Here is a 15778-nt window from a genome sequence, read left to right as displayed (position 1 = left end):
CATTGTACTTCCTCCTCACGATTCTCCTCACTGAACGACTACTCGGACGCTTGTGTTTCACTTTAGCAGCCTTTGGACCGAAGAACAGCGGGATCTTTTCACCATGGGGCTCAGCAGCGATCCGATCTACCGCAAACTGGAGCAATGGTACAAATCCAACGCAGGAAACCTCAACATGAGGCAGATGTTCGAGGACGATTCTGACAGATTCAACAAGTTCAGGTGAAACACATCAAACGCGCTTCCGCTGCGTGCGCGAGCTCTGATAGACATTCATACTGATGTTTCATCTCTCATCAGGCGTGTGTCAGCATCACATGTGCCGTGCTTCACTTAGCAGCACTTACATCTTGATTATTAAGGCCTAAATGAGCAAATCTCATATAGAACACAGTCTATGTACTATTTTAGTAAGATAGCATCTTAATGTTCCTGCGATGTAATATCATCAGGGCATATATTAGTGTATAAAAGCACATATCACGAGAGCGCGCGTTACATGTTACCCTTGATTTCCACGTTGATGTTGCAAGGTTATTGCCACATCAGGCCAATAGTCTGGAGCTCCAGGTTCCGCCCTCAGCACTGTTGCACCTGCTTTATATCCTTCATTTACTCTCATAAAATACGATAATAGCATTTTTAACTATTTACCTTTGCTTTAAATCAGTATAAACATAGCCATGTTAGCAGCTACACACATAACAAGGTCATTCATCGATCATATGTGTTACTTACAGCTGTACCACACGGCTCTTATGTGGAATCATATATAATAGTAAAATAATAGTTTCTGGTATGACTACATTTCATTAAATGCACGTGATCAGGCATTTCTCAAGTGATTTCACTGCTTATGCAACCTCTTAAAGTTGTATCACATCCTCTACTGCGATACTTCTGTAAATGTTGCATGTTTACACTACTATATTTCTATGTTTTAAGAATTTATGATCTGTTCTGGACTAAATTCTGATGCATTGAGTGTTCATAATTAGTATGCTTTCATCCTCAGAGTGGAGTGTTTTATGTGTGTTGATCAGCAGAGGGCGCTATAGCAGTATGTAGTACGTGCCTCTCTGCACACTCACACACTGCAGGGCTGAATCAGTGCGGTGAACTGTGTACTCAACGTGTGGCGAGTGAATATATTTATTCCTGATATTAATACAATTAATTAAGACCGTTCTGATGATGGAGCACGAGCACGAGTTTGCGCGGCACGCTTTGCTGACGTAATAAGGTCAAATTATGGCGTAAGAGTCTAATATCAGGCGTGTACTTATCTGTTTAAATAAATATTAGGCAATAAAAATAACAAAAAATACATTTTGAAAGCTTATATGTGACCGTGGACCACAAAACCAGTTATAAGGGTCATTTTTAAAAAAATAAATAAATAAGCTTTCCGTTGATGTATGGTTTGTTTTGATTGGACAATATTTGGCCAAGATGAAACTATTTGAAAATCTGGATTCTGAGGGAAAAATATCAAAATATTGAGAAAATTGCCTTTAAAGTCCTTAACAATGCATATCCACTCACAAAAATACATTTTGTGATATATTTACAGTAGGAAATTTACAAAATATCTTCATGGAACATAATCTTTACTCAATATCCTACTGATTTTTGGCTTAAAAGAAAATTCGATGTATTGTTGGCTATTGCTACAAATATATCCGTGCGACTTATGACTGGTTTTGTGGTCCAGGGTCACATATGGAAAATAACTGCTCAAAACTATGTTTGCAATAATACAGTTTTTTTGTAAGCCATAGATCAGGGATATAAATTGTGGTGGTATTTTTGTGTAATTAAATTTCCAGAGTCATGTGACATGCTGCAGTTTGAGGCCTAATACGTTTTCTCAAATGGCTCATTTAGCTCTCCTCATCTGTTTATTTGACTTTCCCAGTCTAAACATCACTAAGATCCTGACACTTGTATGTATACCAGACGTGAATGATGTTTCTGAATTATTCATGCTACGCATGAAGCAGAATTAAACAAATAATAATAAAGCTTTTGTATATCCTAACCGTGTGTGTGATCTCGTCTTCTGCGCAGTCTGGAGCTGACAACAGATGATGGAAACATTCTGCTGGATTACTCCAAGAATCTCATCAGTGAAGAAGTCCTGACAATGCTCTTTGACATGGTACAATTTTCACATCACAATCGACCACATTTTCACTTCACAAAGTCATAGTAGAGGGTGTTACTATTAAAAAGCTGTGTAGTATCGGAGCTGTTACTGTAATCTCTCTTTAGTCCAGCTAAGCATCTTTAAACCCCTTATGTGTGTCCATCTCCAGATGTTAATTTGCTTAATGCATGTGTCCTAAAAGCTGCTGAAAATAGACTGTGTATCAGGTGAACCGTGTCACTGGGACATAGTGTGACTTTAAGCCCAAGGTACTTCAGTTTTTTTTAGCGAAATGCTTAATCTTTCAAAGTATATTTCATTTGATAGCGTGCCTGAACACAGGCGCTCGACACATGCACTCTAGAAAGCTTAGCTCTAGTTTCCGTTGGTTGAACTTTTAAATGACGTTGAAAAACACTGTGTAATGACAAAGTCCCTTTAAGACAAGTAATTTCACTCGGCGGCCATCTTTGAAACGCCTCTCGGGCATGCAAGTGTAGCTCCTATCTCTTTGAATGGGGAAACATCAAATTCTCCAAAGCTGTTTGCCAAGCTTTTGATTTAAAGGTGCAATATGTAAGATTTTTGCAGTAAAATATCCAAAAACCACTAGGCCAGTGGTGTATATTTTGTTCACTTGAGTACTTACAATATCCCAAATGTTTCCAACTATTTGTAAATCGTGAGAAAAGTGTCTCACAGCAGCCGCTGAGCGAACGCACAGAGTAACGTTATAACATCATTTTCAACACACTCAAATGTATCTAATATGATAAACAGAGCTGCGTTACCTCATACTCATGACCGGGAAAGCGGAAGCGGCGCCGGCGACTGTGTCATAATAAATGATCCACTGCTCACACCGTGTATCGCTCCAGCGGCCTCGTTTGCTCCCACAACACACATTGCTCCTGCTCTGCTTCATACTACAGTAACGTTAATAATCACATCCATGAACATGATTTCTTCCCGAGTCCTATCCCAATTCTATTCCACCGTCCGTTGAGGTTAAGACCACATGTCCCAAGATTTTGCGGTCAAACTTGGCGTCATCAAACTACGCCTTTGTTTCGAACAGGCCTCTAGCGACCTCTAGTGGACAGAAATCCTACATACTGCACCTTTAAATTTATTTTTTTAAATTACCAATGAAATCTGACAACTGTCTCATAAATTTTGTTTCTGAACACTCGAATCATGGCAAAAAACTCTATTTTTCAGACTACTGAAAATGTGCATGCGTAGTCCTAAATGCGGTTCTTTATAGGAAGAGCAATTCTGACTGTTTCTATAGGAACCGGAGCGTCTAACGGCCGCTGCAGTGACATGATGACATTACCAATCGGTGATTGGCTCTTATTTAGAGGTGGGACTTATTCCGCCATATTGCGTGTTGCACTTTCTCCCATTCAAAGCAATACAAGTGACACGTCTTGTGTTATTCTATAGTTTTTGGGAATGATCACGACGTGATCAGATCTCAGAAGTGTTATAGCTTTAGCCAAGCAGCGTGTCAATGTCACTCTGAGATCTTCATTGTCTTGTGTTGTGTTTGGGCTTGTTCGAGGCCACCTGCTCTAAAATAAAGTTATGTCATCTGCTATGGTGCATAAGCATCATGTGTATAATGTTTACACATTTCCATACAAATAATTGCTTGTTGTCCTTTTCAACGATACATGACACATCTGTTGTGTACTATGATTTTACAGATCACATTTTCATGTAAAGAAGATATTTTTTCCATCGTTAATTTAAACCTCAATCGATTATGAGAATGTAAATTTACATCCCTATTAAACATTTGGGCCTTTGAAAATAATATAACCTGATTCTGAACTTCCTGTCTTCAGCCAGTCAGAGAAGCAACTGGGAAACGAAATCACTCTGATGCAGCAGATTTCTCACAGCAATCACAGCAGGACAAAATACACAACTGCTGTTTTTATAGTTCTTTGTATGTATGTTTGCACAAGTCATGAGTCACTTTAACTGATTTCTGTCCCTGTCTCATCATGATTAGGCACGATCAGTGGGCGTTGAAGCCGCCAGAGAGAAGATGTTTGCAGGAGAGAAGATCAACTTCACTGAGGTAATAATATCTCAGAAAAACATTTCACCGTGAATGAACAAACTGAGCAGTTTAGGTTGAGATGTCAATGCCTATTGTGATACACTTCTATAATTTGCTTCTGTGTAAACGTCAATATCATCTTCTCTAAATTTCTATTGCAATCTTCTCAACTTTCTACACAGCAGAAAGTTGAGATAAAACCGTCAGTTTCCTCTTTATCTCACTGGCTGTTTTGAAACTGTGGCATGTATTTTTTGGCTTATAGTAAATGAGATATCGGTAACACTTTAGTTATGGTCCGATTCTCACTTATAAGTAGTTGCTAATTAGCACGCATATTACTACTATGATATCGGCTGTTTATTAGTACATATTAATGCCTTATTCTGCATGACCATATTCTACATACCTTAATCCTACTCAATAACTATACTTAACAGCTACCTTAATAACTATTAATAAGTTTGAGGCAAAAGTCGTAATTAATAGTGAGAATTGGATCCTAATATAAAGTGTGACCGATAAATATCAATTAGCACCTCAGAAAGACATAACTGACAAGAAACGGTTGCAAATGAAACAAATGTCAACATCCAAAGGAAGTATAGTTGCTGTTAAATCTCTTTATGTTAAAACGAGGTCTCTGTATGTTGGTTTGTAGGGTCGTGCTGTTCTCCACACCGCCCTGAGGAACCGTTCCAACACTCCCATCATGGTGGACGGTAAAGACGTGATGCCGGAGGTGAACAGAGTCCTGGAGCAGATGAAGGGTTTTTGCCATGTGAGTGAATATGCGTGTAACAACAACCTACTCTCAATTTATTGCATTGATTAGATTTTTAATGCATTTAATGCACTTGCCCCGCCCCAGACCTGTGTAGTTCATCTGACATTACATACAGTGGATTGATGACACATATGATGCAGGGCAACAACTATAGAATGCAGTCAGAAATTCCCTAAAATTCAATGGTAGATATGGGGGGAAAATTCTCCTTTTTGAGATTGTCTTATTGCGTAACTCATATAATCTAAATATGTCACACGAGTAACGAGTGCATTATTACACAAGTGCTGTTTTTGTCGCAAATATAACGAATGCAAATGCGATAGCCTACTGATTTTATACAACAGTTCAGTAAATAAGAAGTTGATATTGTTATTTTAGACACAATGTTGTCTGTTTTGTTCAATTTTGTCAATGAAACTATAAAGACAAAACAAAACTGTTCATCTCTGCACAAAACACAGCAGTGTTTCATTTCTGAATCCGCGTTTTGAACGAACCGAGTGAAACCAATGATTTGGCAGACCGTTCATAAAAGACTTGTTGGACTTGGTGTATGTCGTCAAAATACAGCCGTCTGCTCTCTAATCGCTCTGGTGATACTTTTAATGTCATCGGTCTGTGTATCGGTCAAGTCCAACAAGCCTGAAAAGAACCATTTACTTCACTCCTGAATGAATCAGCCATTTGAATGAATTGAATTAAAAACTTAAAGGGTTAGTTCACCCAAAAATGAAAATTCTGTAATTTATTTCCCACCCTCATGCCGTTTCACACCCGTAAGACATTCGTTCATCTTTGGAACACAAATTAAGATATTTTTGATGAAATCCGATGGCTCAATGAGGCCTGCATATGGAGCAATGACATTTCCTCTCTCAAGATCCATTAATGTACTAAAAACATATTTAAATCGGTTCATGTGAGTACAGTGGTTCAATATTAATATTATAAAGCAACGAGAATATTTTTGGAGTGCCAAAAAAAACAAAACAACGACTTATATAGTGATGGCCGATTTCAAAACACTGCTTCAGGAAGATTCGGAGCACAAATGAATCGGTGTATCGAATCAGCTGTTCGGAGCGCCAAAGTCACGTGATTTCAGCCGTTGGCAGTTTGACACTCGATCTGAATCATGATTTGCTTTATAATATTAATATTGAACCACTGTACTCACATGAACCGATTTAAATATGTTTTTAGTACATTTATGGATCTTGAGAGAGGAAATGTCAATGCTGGCTATGAAGGCCTCACTGAGCCATCGGATTTCAACTAAAATATCTTAATTTGTGTTCCGAAGATTAACGAAGGTCTTACGGGTGTAGAACGACATGAGGGTAAGTAATAAATGACAGAATTTTCATTTTTGGGTGAACTAACCCTTTAAAATATTGTTGATTAAATTCGATGGCTCAGTGAGGCCTCTATTGCCAGCAATGCCGTTGTAACTCTCAAGATCCATAAAGCTACTAAAAACACATTTAAAACAGTTCATGTGAGTTCAGTGGTTTTAGTTCTTTTTGTGCACCAAAAAAACTAAATAACGACTTTTCAACAATATAGTGATGGGCCGATTTCAAAACACTGCTTCAGAGTGTTGAATCGAATCAGTGATTTGAATCAAATCAGTGATTTTATGAATCGAATCAGTGATTCAGAGTGCCAAAGTCACGTGATTTCATCAGTTTAGCCTTTTGATAGGAGATCCGAGTCACTGATTCGATTCGTAAAGCTCTGAAGCAGTGTTTTGAAATCGGCCCATAACTAACCCTTTAGTCATTAAGACATTTACCACCACCTACTGGCAGTTTTAATTTCTTATTTAGAGTCTAATTTAAAAAATTGTTTTAGATATAGTTCACCCAAAAATTAAAATTGAGCCAGCATTTACCCAACCTCATGTTACTAAAGTTAGTGAATTGAATAAAATAGCTTTCTGAAGCTACTTTTTGTAATATCTGTTTGATGCTTTACTCAGTAATGACTTCTAATTATTTTTGGGGGTAATTTCACAGCCAGAATTGATGTGTGATTAAATTGCAATTAATTAGATTAATTAATTGCCACATCATGTAATTAATTAGATTAAAAATTTTAATCGCTTGACAGAATATTGGCTGGAACCCATTTAATACACACTTTCCAGCCAGTCAGAATCAAGTTTTCAGACAGTCCATGGTATAAATAATATTAAAATACATCAGAAAAAACATTTAAGAATACCAGTATTATTGAAAACACCAGTATCCATTACTAGTATGTTTAATGAAATTATAGTTTAAAAATGGGCTAAGGGCACTTGGTAATTAGAGTTCACCATATGCGTTTTTTTTTAAGTTGATTTAGTTAATCATTATTTTCAAAGACAGCTGACTGAAGATTCCTGAATATTGACATTGCGCATGTGTGAATTATTTTGCAGAAAGTGCGCAGTGGCGAGTGGAAAGGCTTCAGTGGTAAAGCCATCACTGATGTAGTGAACATCGGCATTGGAGGTTCTGACTTGGTGAGTTTACCGTGAGTTTCCTGAGAGCCAGTGGATGTTTCCACACATCGTAAATTGACTGATGATGGAGATTTGGTTATCTCCTAGTTGGGCAGCTTAATAAAACTGTCTATTACAGTAATATATAGTATATAGGACAATTGGACACGACCACAAAGCAGCCCTGAAGTATCAGCAGAGATCGAGTCGACTAGACCATCCATTGTGAAGGCCTCATCGACACGACAGCCAGTAGCACAGTTCCTCAACAGACCGTCCATACCGGCGTGATGAATACGATCCTCAACTGGATAGAACTGAAATAAATACGTTGAATGTTGCGATCCTATCAGATTTATGATAGCAACCTGATTGTAACAAAGCACTGTTCGCCAGAGGAGAACTGGCCCCCCGACTAAGCCTGGTTTCTCCCAAGGTTTTTTTTCCTCCATTTTAACACCTATTTGCTACTTTTTTGCCACCTGATGTCACCTGTTGGAGTTTGGGTTCCTTGCCGCTGTCGCCTTTGGCTTGCTTAGTTGGGGACACTTGACATTTGACTTGGCATTTGATATTCAACAGTGCTTTGATCTGCCTGCATTGACACTATTCTTGAAGAGCTGCTGTGCAGCCAAAATTATGTACCAGTTATCAATGTAAAGCTGCTTTGATACAATCTGCATTGTAAAAAGCGCTATATAAATAAAGGTGACTATAGTTAGTTACGCTTATATCAAGTGTTTCCTCTTCCACTGTGAGATTCTGGATTGAAATAGCAGACATGTTTGTTAGATATTCTCTCTTTTAAACCAAAGGCCAGGCATCATTGAGTCAAATCTGGTAATCATAATCAATATAGAGTGTGGAATAATGTTTGTTTTGATTGGTTCTTCAGGGTCCTCTGATGGTGACTGAAGCTCTGAAGCCGTACTCTAAAGGAGGACCCAATGTGTGGTTCGTCTCTAATATTGATGGCACACACATGGCCAAGACCCTCGCCCAGCTTAACGCTGAGACCACCCTCTTCATCATCGCTTCAAAGGTGATGACCTGAATACCCTATTCTGAGATAACAGTGAAGAATACTGTCTTTTACAGCACTGTAGTGTATGTTAAACAGAATTCATAATACAAATTGTTCAAGTTGAAGTACTTAATTTCTTAATATTTTTTGTACTTTAGACGTTCACCACCCAGGAGACCATCACTAACGCTGAGACGGCCAGAGAATGGTTCCTTAAGACCGCTAAAGATGTTAGTACCTTTACAAACTGCTGTAACTGCCCTAAATGGAAAGTTTCCATTGGTCTAATTCTGTGTTTGTGTGTTTTCAGTCATCGGCTGTGGCCAAACATTTTGTGGCTCTTTCCACAAATGCAGTAAGTACATTATGTCACCGTTGTGTCAATGTTAAAACTAAATTTGATTGATCTGTAAGAAACTTGCATACATTTCCTGTCTTCTCACCAGCCGAAAGTCAAGGACTTTGGTATCGACACCAACAACATGTTTGAGTTTTGGGATGTGAGTATTCTTAACAAGCATATTACTGCATGAGAATGTAATGACTGATTGCATGATGGCTACTAATGTTTAAATTCTCTGCCATATTTTTAATTGGCATATTGCTTCTCAAAAGCCCAGACTATTTTTCTGATGCTGAATGCTCATGTTTTAGTGGGTCGGCGGGCGCTACTCGCTGTGGTCGGCTATTGGTTTGTCCATTGCATTGCACATAGGTACGTCTGCTGTGTGAACAGTCCCAAAATGCCTGAAACATGCTGTATGCAAGTATGTGAACACAAACACTTACAGCTATGCACGTTTCTTATGTTTTGGTCAAACATTCATGTTTGTGTACTTGTGTAGAGTATGTTTCTGGCCTAACTTCTGCCTGAATCAAATTTGATAGACCACTAGTGCAGCATCTTGCACTTATAGAATGTTTTTCTGTCTTAAAATGTTCCAGTAACTTTATTTATTGTCATCTTGTAGGTTTCGACAATTTCGAGCAACTTCTAGCTGGTGCTCATTGGATGGTAAGTACAGTTATAGTTTGGCAGTATACAAGAGGAGAATAACTACACTGCACACTAAACACTGTCTACCTCAGAGTTAAAGTGCCCCTGTTGTGCTATTCTAAAGGTTCTTAGTTTTGTTTTGAAGGTCTCCTAAAATAGGATCACATGCAATGTCAAAAATCACTTTAGTTTTCTCATAATATACATTACAGCATCACTTCCTTTCTCACAGGCCCTGTTTACACCAGGTATTAAGATGCATTTTGGTTGATCACAAGTGGACAATGCTAAATACAGGTGTAAACAGGGTCTAATATATTTTGAGCTTGTCCGCTTTTTACCACTTCCAGAAGTAGTTGAAAACGCATTCGACTGGATTGCTTTCGTAGCGTAGACGCTCATGTGGTCAAATGTGTTCGAACTGCCATTAAAGACGTCCACTCTCCGCCTACTGACCTAATGAGTAAACATTATGGGATGCGCGCTAACCAGACGGGATTTAAACTTTGTCGGCTGAGGACCCAAGTTTGGTTTGAAGACAAAAAAAATGTACCAAGCACAATGTTCTCTCACCATTCCAGATTTCTAACACACACTCACAGTGTTCTCTGGTCTTGAATCTGTCAGAGCAGAAATGAAAGCTGATGCTCTTGGTGGTTTTTTGTCATCTCTGGTCGTGTTCATATGTAAATTGCGTGAGTTTATTTTGTTCTTTGGATCAAAAGATCTGAAGAAGCCCATACATTTACACACCCATAGACCCTCCGCTCAAAGAAATCAGGACAGAAGTGGTTGAAAGTGGATAAAAGAGACAGATTAAAACACCAGGTGTAAACAAGGGCCACAGTGTCTTAAACGGTTTGAAATAGGATTCAGTCTCTCTAAACCCCTACTTTCTGAGAGCCGTCTCTGCACTGATTGGTCAGATTCTGTTGTGATAGGTCTACTGCTTACAGCACGTCAAAACCCGAACACCCATTTCCATATCTGAATTTCAGCTCTGGATCTTCCCTGGCACTTGTATAAACAGTGATACGAATAGTAATTTTGGAAGTGCATCAAAATGGATTTGCTTTGGCGCCGCAGTAAACGGCGTCTTCTCGACTTGACAACACGAACCAAACTCTTCCGGTCTCAGCTACAACTACAGTATTTGAGGGCAGGGCAAGGTAGACGTTGTTTGTGGGCAGCCAATGAAGACCATAGGCGGGCATTATGCAAATTTGTTATAAACATATTTAGGTTCAGCAGGAAGTGAGACTGGAATTACTGACGACTCGTTTCAGGCAGTTCAGATTCGCTTCTTTCTTCTGAAAGACAATAAACTCTGTTTATCTGCACTTTGATCTTTCAAACTTTGCAGACCTTTTTCTCAGCTATAATACACACTACATGAAATGTAGTGGCATAATAGGGGCACTTCAAGTGTTTCTGGGAGTAATCTTTTTGTGCTATTTTTCTTTTAGGATAACCACTTCCGCTCGGCCCCTCTGGAGAAGAACGCTCCAGTCTTGCTGGCCCTGCTCGGCGTCTGGTACGTCAACTTCTTCCAGGCCGAAACACATGCTCTGCTGCCCTATGACCAGTACATGCACCGCTTCGCTGCGTACTTCCAACAGGTCGGTCTGATGACGTTTCAGGAAATTACATCATAAATGTCATTGTTTCTGATAGTAGGACACTTTGTTGAGTTTTCATTGATTTTTCAGGGAGACATGGAGTCCAACGGGAAGTACATCACCAAGTCTGGCAGTCGCGTGAATTACCACACTGGACCCATCGTGTGGGGAGAACCAGGAACCAATGGACAGCATGCCTTCTACCAGCTCATTCACCAGGGTCTGTGATCCTGAACTTCCCCTGTGGACTAGTTCCTTGTTTAATTGACATGTTAATGCCCATTTGTGATGCATTTATCATAATAGATCTTTCTCTCTGCAGGCACTCGCTTGATTCCCGCTGACTTCCTCATTCCTGCTCAGAGCCAGCATCCTATCAGAGATAATCTGCATCATAAGGTGCGCCGATGGTCTACGTGTTTCTGAACACGTTTTTGTTTTCTGGTTCTCTTTGGCATCTGATGCCCCAGATGTTGTTTCGTGTTATTTGAGCCAGTGTTTGTCTAAGTCTTACATTACACTCTCTCATTTTATGAATACGGTAGATCCTGATGGCCAACTTCCTGGCACAGACGGAGGCTCTGATGAGGGGAAAGACCTCTGATGAGGCCAAGAAAGAGCTCCAGGGTGCTGGGATGTCTGGGGATGCACTGGAGAAACTCCTGCCCCATAAAGTGAGTGATTCTTTACTTGAAAACCATGTGTCCATATATAACACATCGGATGGTATCTAAACTAGAGTCCGTTTAGAGCAAAGGTCTTCAACCTTGCTCCTGGGGACCTACTGTCCTGCAAAGTTTATCTCCAACCTACTAGAGAGCAGGGTTGAAGACCTCTGGTTTAGAGTGTTGGAGCTGTGGCCTGGTGGTTAGTGGACCTGCTGTTACAAATGTGCTTCCACCAATGTGTTATGGTCCAAAGATCATACAGTAAATTTCGTTTGAGCAAACAATGCTTGCCAAGACTGCTTTAATTTGCTTTTCCCACCCATGTTCCTGGAGGCATTCCAGCAGTACACATTTTTGAACTCTTCCAATTCAAACACACCTAATATAACTATTCAGACAGTTGACAGTGGTGTGACTCCATAGTGTCCTGTCCGCTCAGGCTGCATCAGAAATCGTAGGTACATCTTTTGAACAAGTAATTACTTAAAGGGTTAGTTCACCTAAAATGAAAATTATCCCATAATTTACTCACCCTCAAGCCAGTACTTAAATTTTAAAAATGTGACGCTTTGAGCGCTGTTGAGCAGATTCGACACCTCTGATTGGCCATTGTGCTCCCGGCTCATCGGATATGTCTGTGATTGGCTTCAATGATCAGTGCACATTTTAGTAAGAAAAATATCCATATTTATAATTTTATAAGCTATAATCACTGGACTCTGGTAATGGCCTTACGCAAGTCTCGTTCCGGCAGAAGAGTGACCTCTGACCCGATGTATGACGTAATGACGAACGCAGAAGTGCTGAGGATAGAGCAAAACAAAACACCGGTCACGAATTGGAATTCTAAAATGTGAATGTTTACAGAGAAATGTTGGAGGATTTCGATATAAGAGAAGAGGAGCTTGAGTTTGAGCTTGAGCACAGCTCTATATGTTTGAACCGCAAGAAGCGTCTAAGCTTATACTACATCCTATGTCATGCGTCAGAGGTCACTCTTCCACCAGACTTTTGTATGACCATTACCAGAAGTCAGTGATTTATAGTTTATAAAGTTATAAATAAGGATATTTTTCTAACAAAAACCCATTGCTTCGCTTCATAAGGTCTTTATTAACCCCCTGAAGCTTGAGGGTGAGTAAATCATGGGATGATTTACTAACCCTTTAACTGTCATGTGACCAATAACGTCAATTGCATCTCTTACCCTTCATTTACTAATCCTCTCCCGTGGCCTTATGGGATGGAAAAGTATCCTTTGTATGCACACTTCAGAATCTTTCTGGAAGTAGAAGTACTTTTCTGCCTACTGTTTTGCGAAACTGACATTGGGCATACTACTCTTTTCGTATGTATTTTTTCATCTACTATATAGTAGGGAAGTAGGCATGCTCGAATGCAGCCTAACTGTTTGAAGCCTTGTTGTATGTGGCATTTCATTCTGACTGAAATGGAGAGTAAAATTTGATTTTACTCCAGTTCATGCGATCTGTTTTTGTATAATGACGCATTGGTTTTTGTAGGTTTTCCAAGGAAACAAGCCCAGCAACTCTATCATCTTTAAAAAACTTTCACCCTTCATGCTTGGTGCACTGGTTGGTGAGTATCAAATATTGCATTATTGCCACCAGTACTTCTTTTTGTAGATGTGCGTGTTTTCTAGACCCTATACTCATGGTATGCTGTATTTGTTCATGTGTTTCAGCCATGTATGAACACAAGATCTTTGTGCAAGGTGTGATGTGGGATATCAACAGCTATGATCAGTGGGGGTGAGTCCAATTCAAAATATTTTGCAACTTAAATTTGGGTCCAGTTCATTTAAAGGTGCAATATGTCATATTTTTGCAGTAAAATATCTAAAAACCACTAGGCCAGTGTTACATATTTTGTTCACTTGAGTACTTAAAATATCCCAAATGTTTGCAACTATTTGTAAATCGTGAGAAAATTGCAATTTTAACCAAGGCTCCGGGACGTGTGAGGAGTCGCCTCTCAATTGCGTCATACCCGCGTTACCCTCGGTTTCTGGTTAAATTTTGTAGAAACCATGGAAGCACTTTAATATTTACATGTTTTAATAGACAAGGGAACAACGGGTTTTATATATATATATATATATATATATATATATATATATATATATATATATATATATATATATATATATATATATATATATATATATATATATATATATATATGACAGAAAACTAATTATTGTTATATAGCTCAACACATTTAGTCTTGTTGTTTAAATCTAATTTTCTTGATTTTTTTTTTTTTTTTTTTTGCAAGTACCATGCTTTACCATGCCTCAGAGAAAAACACTATTTTGTCAAGTAACTAACATAGCATAATCAGATGCAGCTTTATTTTTAGTAACAGTAATACAGCATTTTCTCCATCATACAATATGTTTTAAAATTAATTGCATGCCATTTATCAACACAAGTCATCCAGCATTTAATATGATATTGTAAAATCGATCTATCTTACTGCAGTGTGTAACAGTGTCTCACAGCAGCCGCTGAGCGAACGCACAGAGTAACGTTATGACATAATTTTCAACACACTCAAATGTATCTAATATGATAAACAGAGCTGCGTTACCTCATAAGCTTGACTGGAAAAGCTGAAGCGGCGTCGGCGACTGTGTCGTAATAAAAGTTCCGCTGCTCGTGAGGCGTGTGTTGATCAATCGCTCCAGCTCCTCGTTCAGCTCTAACAACACTCGGTCCTGCTCTGCTTCATACTGCAGTAACGTTTATAATTGCATCCATGAACATGATTTCTTCCCGAGTCCTATCCCCATTATTTCCACCGGCTGTTGAGGTGAAGACCACATGTCCCAAGATTTGGCGCTCTAACTTGCCGTCATCAAGCTACGCCTTTGTTTTGAATGGGCCTCTAGCGACCTCTAGTGGACAGAAAATTTTACATATTGCACCTTTAATAGAAATTGAAAACCGCAAATTAGCCAATTAGGGCTGTGACAAAATGTGGCTGTTGGTTTGGGAAATATTGCCGCTCTTTACCAGAATAAAGCAATTAGATTAGTGGAGCCAAAAAAGAAGTCGGCTTGGAAAGTCATCTCAAAGGCTTAGCAATTTATTACATTATGTTGTGAATTATTTAAAAAGACTTTCAGAGAGTTTCAGGCATCTGTACATTTATAGAGAATGACACATTTTATCTGTCCCATCAGAGTGGAGCTTGGCAAGCAACTCGCCAAGAAGATCGAGCCTGAGCTGCAAGACGACGCAGAGGTTCATTCCCACGACTCCTCCACCAATGGACTCATCAGCTTCTTCAAGAAGAACCGCTCTTAAATGTTTCCTGACTCCTCGGCTTTAACCCCACCTCTGCTGCCCCCTCATCCAATGAGATTAGTGAATTATGTATTAAAGGTTGGCATAGTTCAGATGGTAAGCCTAGACAAGGAGGATGAGCACTTTATGTCTGTCATTATCTATAAGCCATGAGATTGTGTGTTGTGTAAGATTTGACTGTATTCATGTTTCTGTGGACCAGTATGAGACGACTGTATTCGTATGCACTGCACATACTAAATGGATTTCATGTTCTCCTTTGGACCAACAAACCACAATAAATGTATTATTTGACACTTTCCCTGGTGGTTTATTCTTTTTGTTCAGCAAAATGTATTCTGTGATGAACAATTAAAGTGTCCATTACGTGAACCTGGTGTTCCAGATCCAGAACTGGCACCTGTAGAATTGTTTTCGTAGGCTGTTTTAAGGTACGTTTACACAACAAAGGTGTACTAAAAACACAAAAGTTTTTCCTTTGCTTTTTTCGTTTACAGAAGACAATGTTGTCAAAAGGATCCCCATTTACACAGATCTGCAGAGAATGACTAAAAATGCTGTATTCTGCTGTCAGGCCAGTAGGTGGCGATGTCACCTTGTTAAAGAAACACTACGTGCCTATTAGGGGTGGGAGAAA

At 39.1% G+C, this 15778-nt stretch overlaps 1 protein-coding gene across 1 annotated transcript; it reads left to right on the top strand.

Moving 5' to 3' along the window:
• Nucleotides 1-15442, top strand: gpia (glucose-6-phosphate isomerase a). The gene is made up of 18 exons (XM_048158615.1): nt 1-222; nt 2071-2161; nt 4173-4241; nt 4885-5004; nt 7439-7522; nt 8397-8543; nt 8684-8755; nt 8836-8880; nt 8972-9025; nt 9180-9240; nt 9497-9540; nt 10989-11141; nt 11232-11361; nt 11464-11540; nt 11687-11815; nt 13333-13408; nt 13515-13581; nt 15018-15442. Exons 1-18 carry the CDS (start codon nt 104-106, stop codon nt 15139-15141), a joined length of 1662 nt encoding a protein of 553 aa, XP_048014572.1. The 5' UTR covers nt 1-103; the 3' UTR covers nt 15142-15442.
• Nucleotides 15443-15778: the final 336 nt, after the last annotated feature.

This window comes from Megalobrama amblycephala, linkage group LG15 (assembly GCF_018812025.1).
Source record: "Megalobrama amblycephala isolate DHTTF-2021 linkage group LG15, ASM1881202v1, whole genome shotgun sequence".
Taxonomy (NCBI): Eukaryota; Metazoa; Chordata; class Actinopteri; order Cypriniformes; family Xenocyprididae; genus Megalobrama; species Megalobrama amblycephala.
This window is presented reverse-complemented; position numbering and strand designations above follow the sequence as displayed.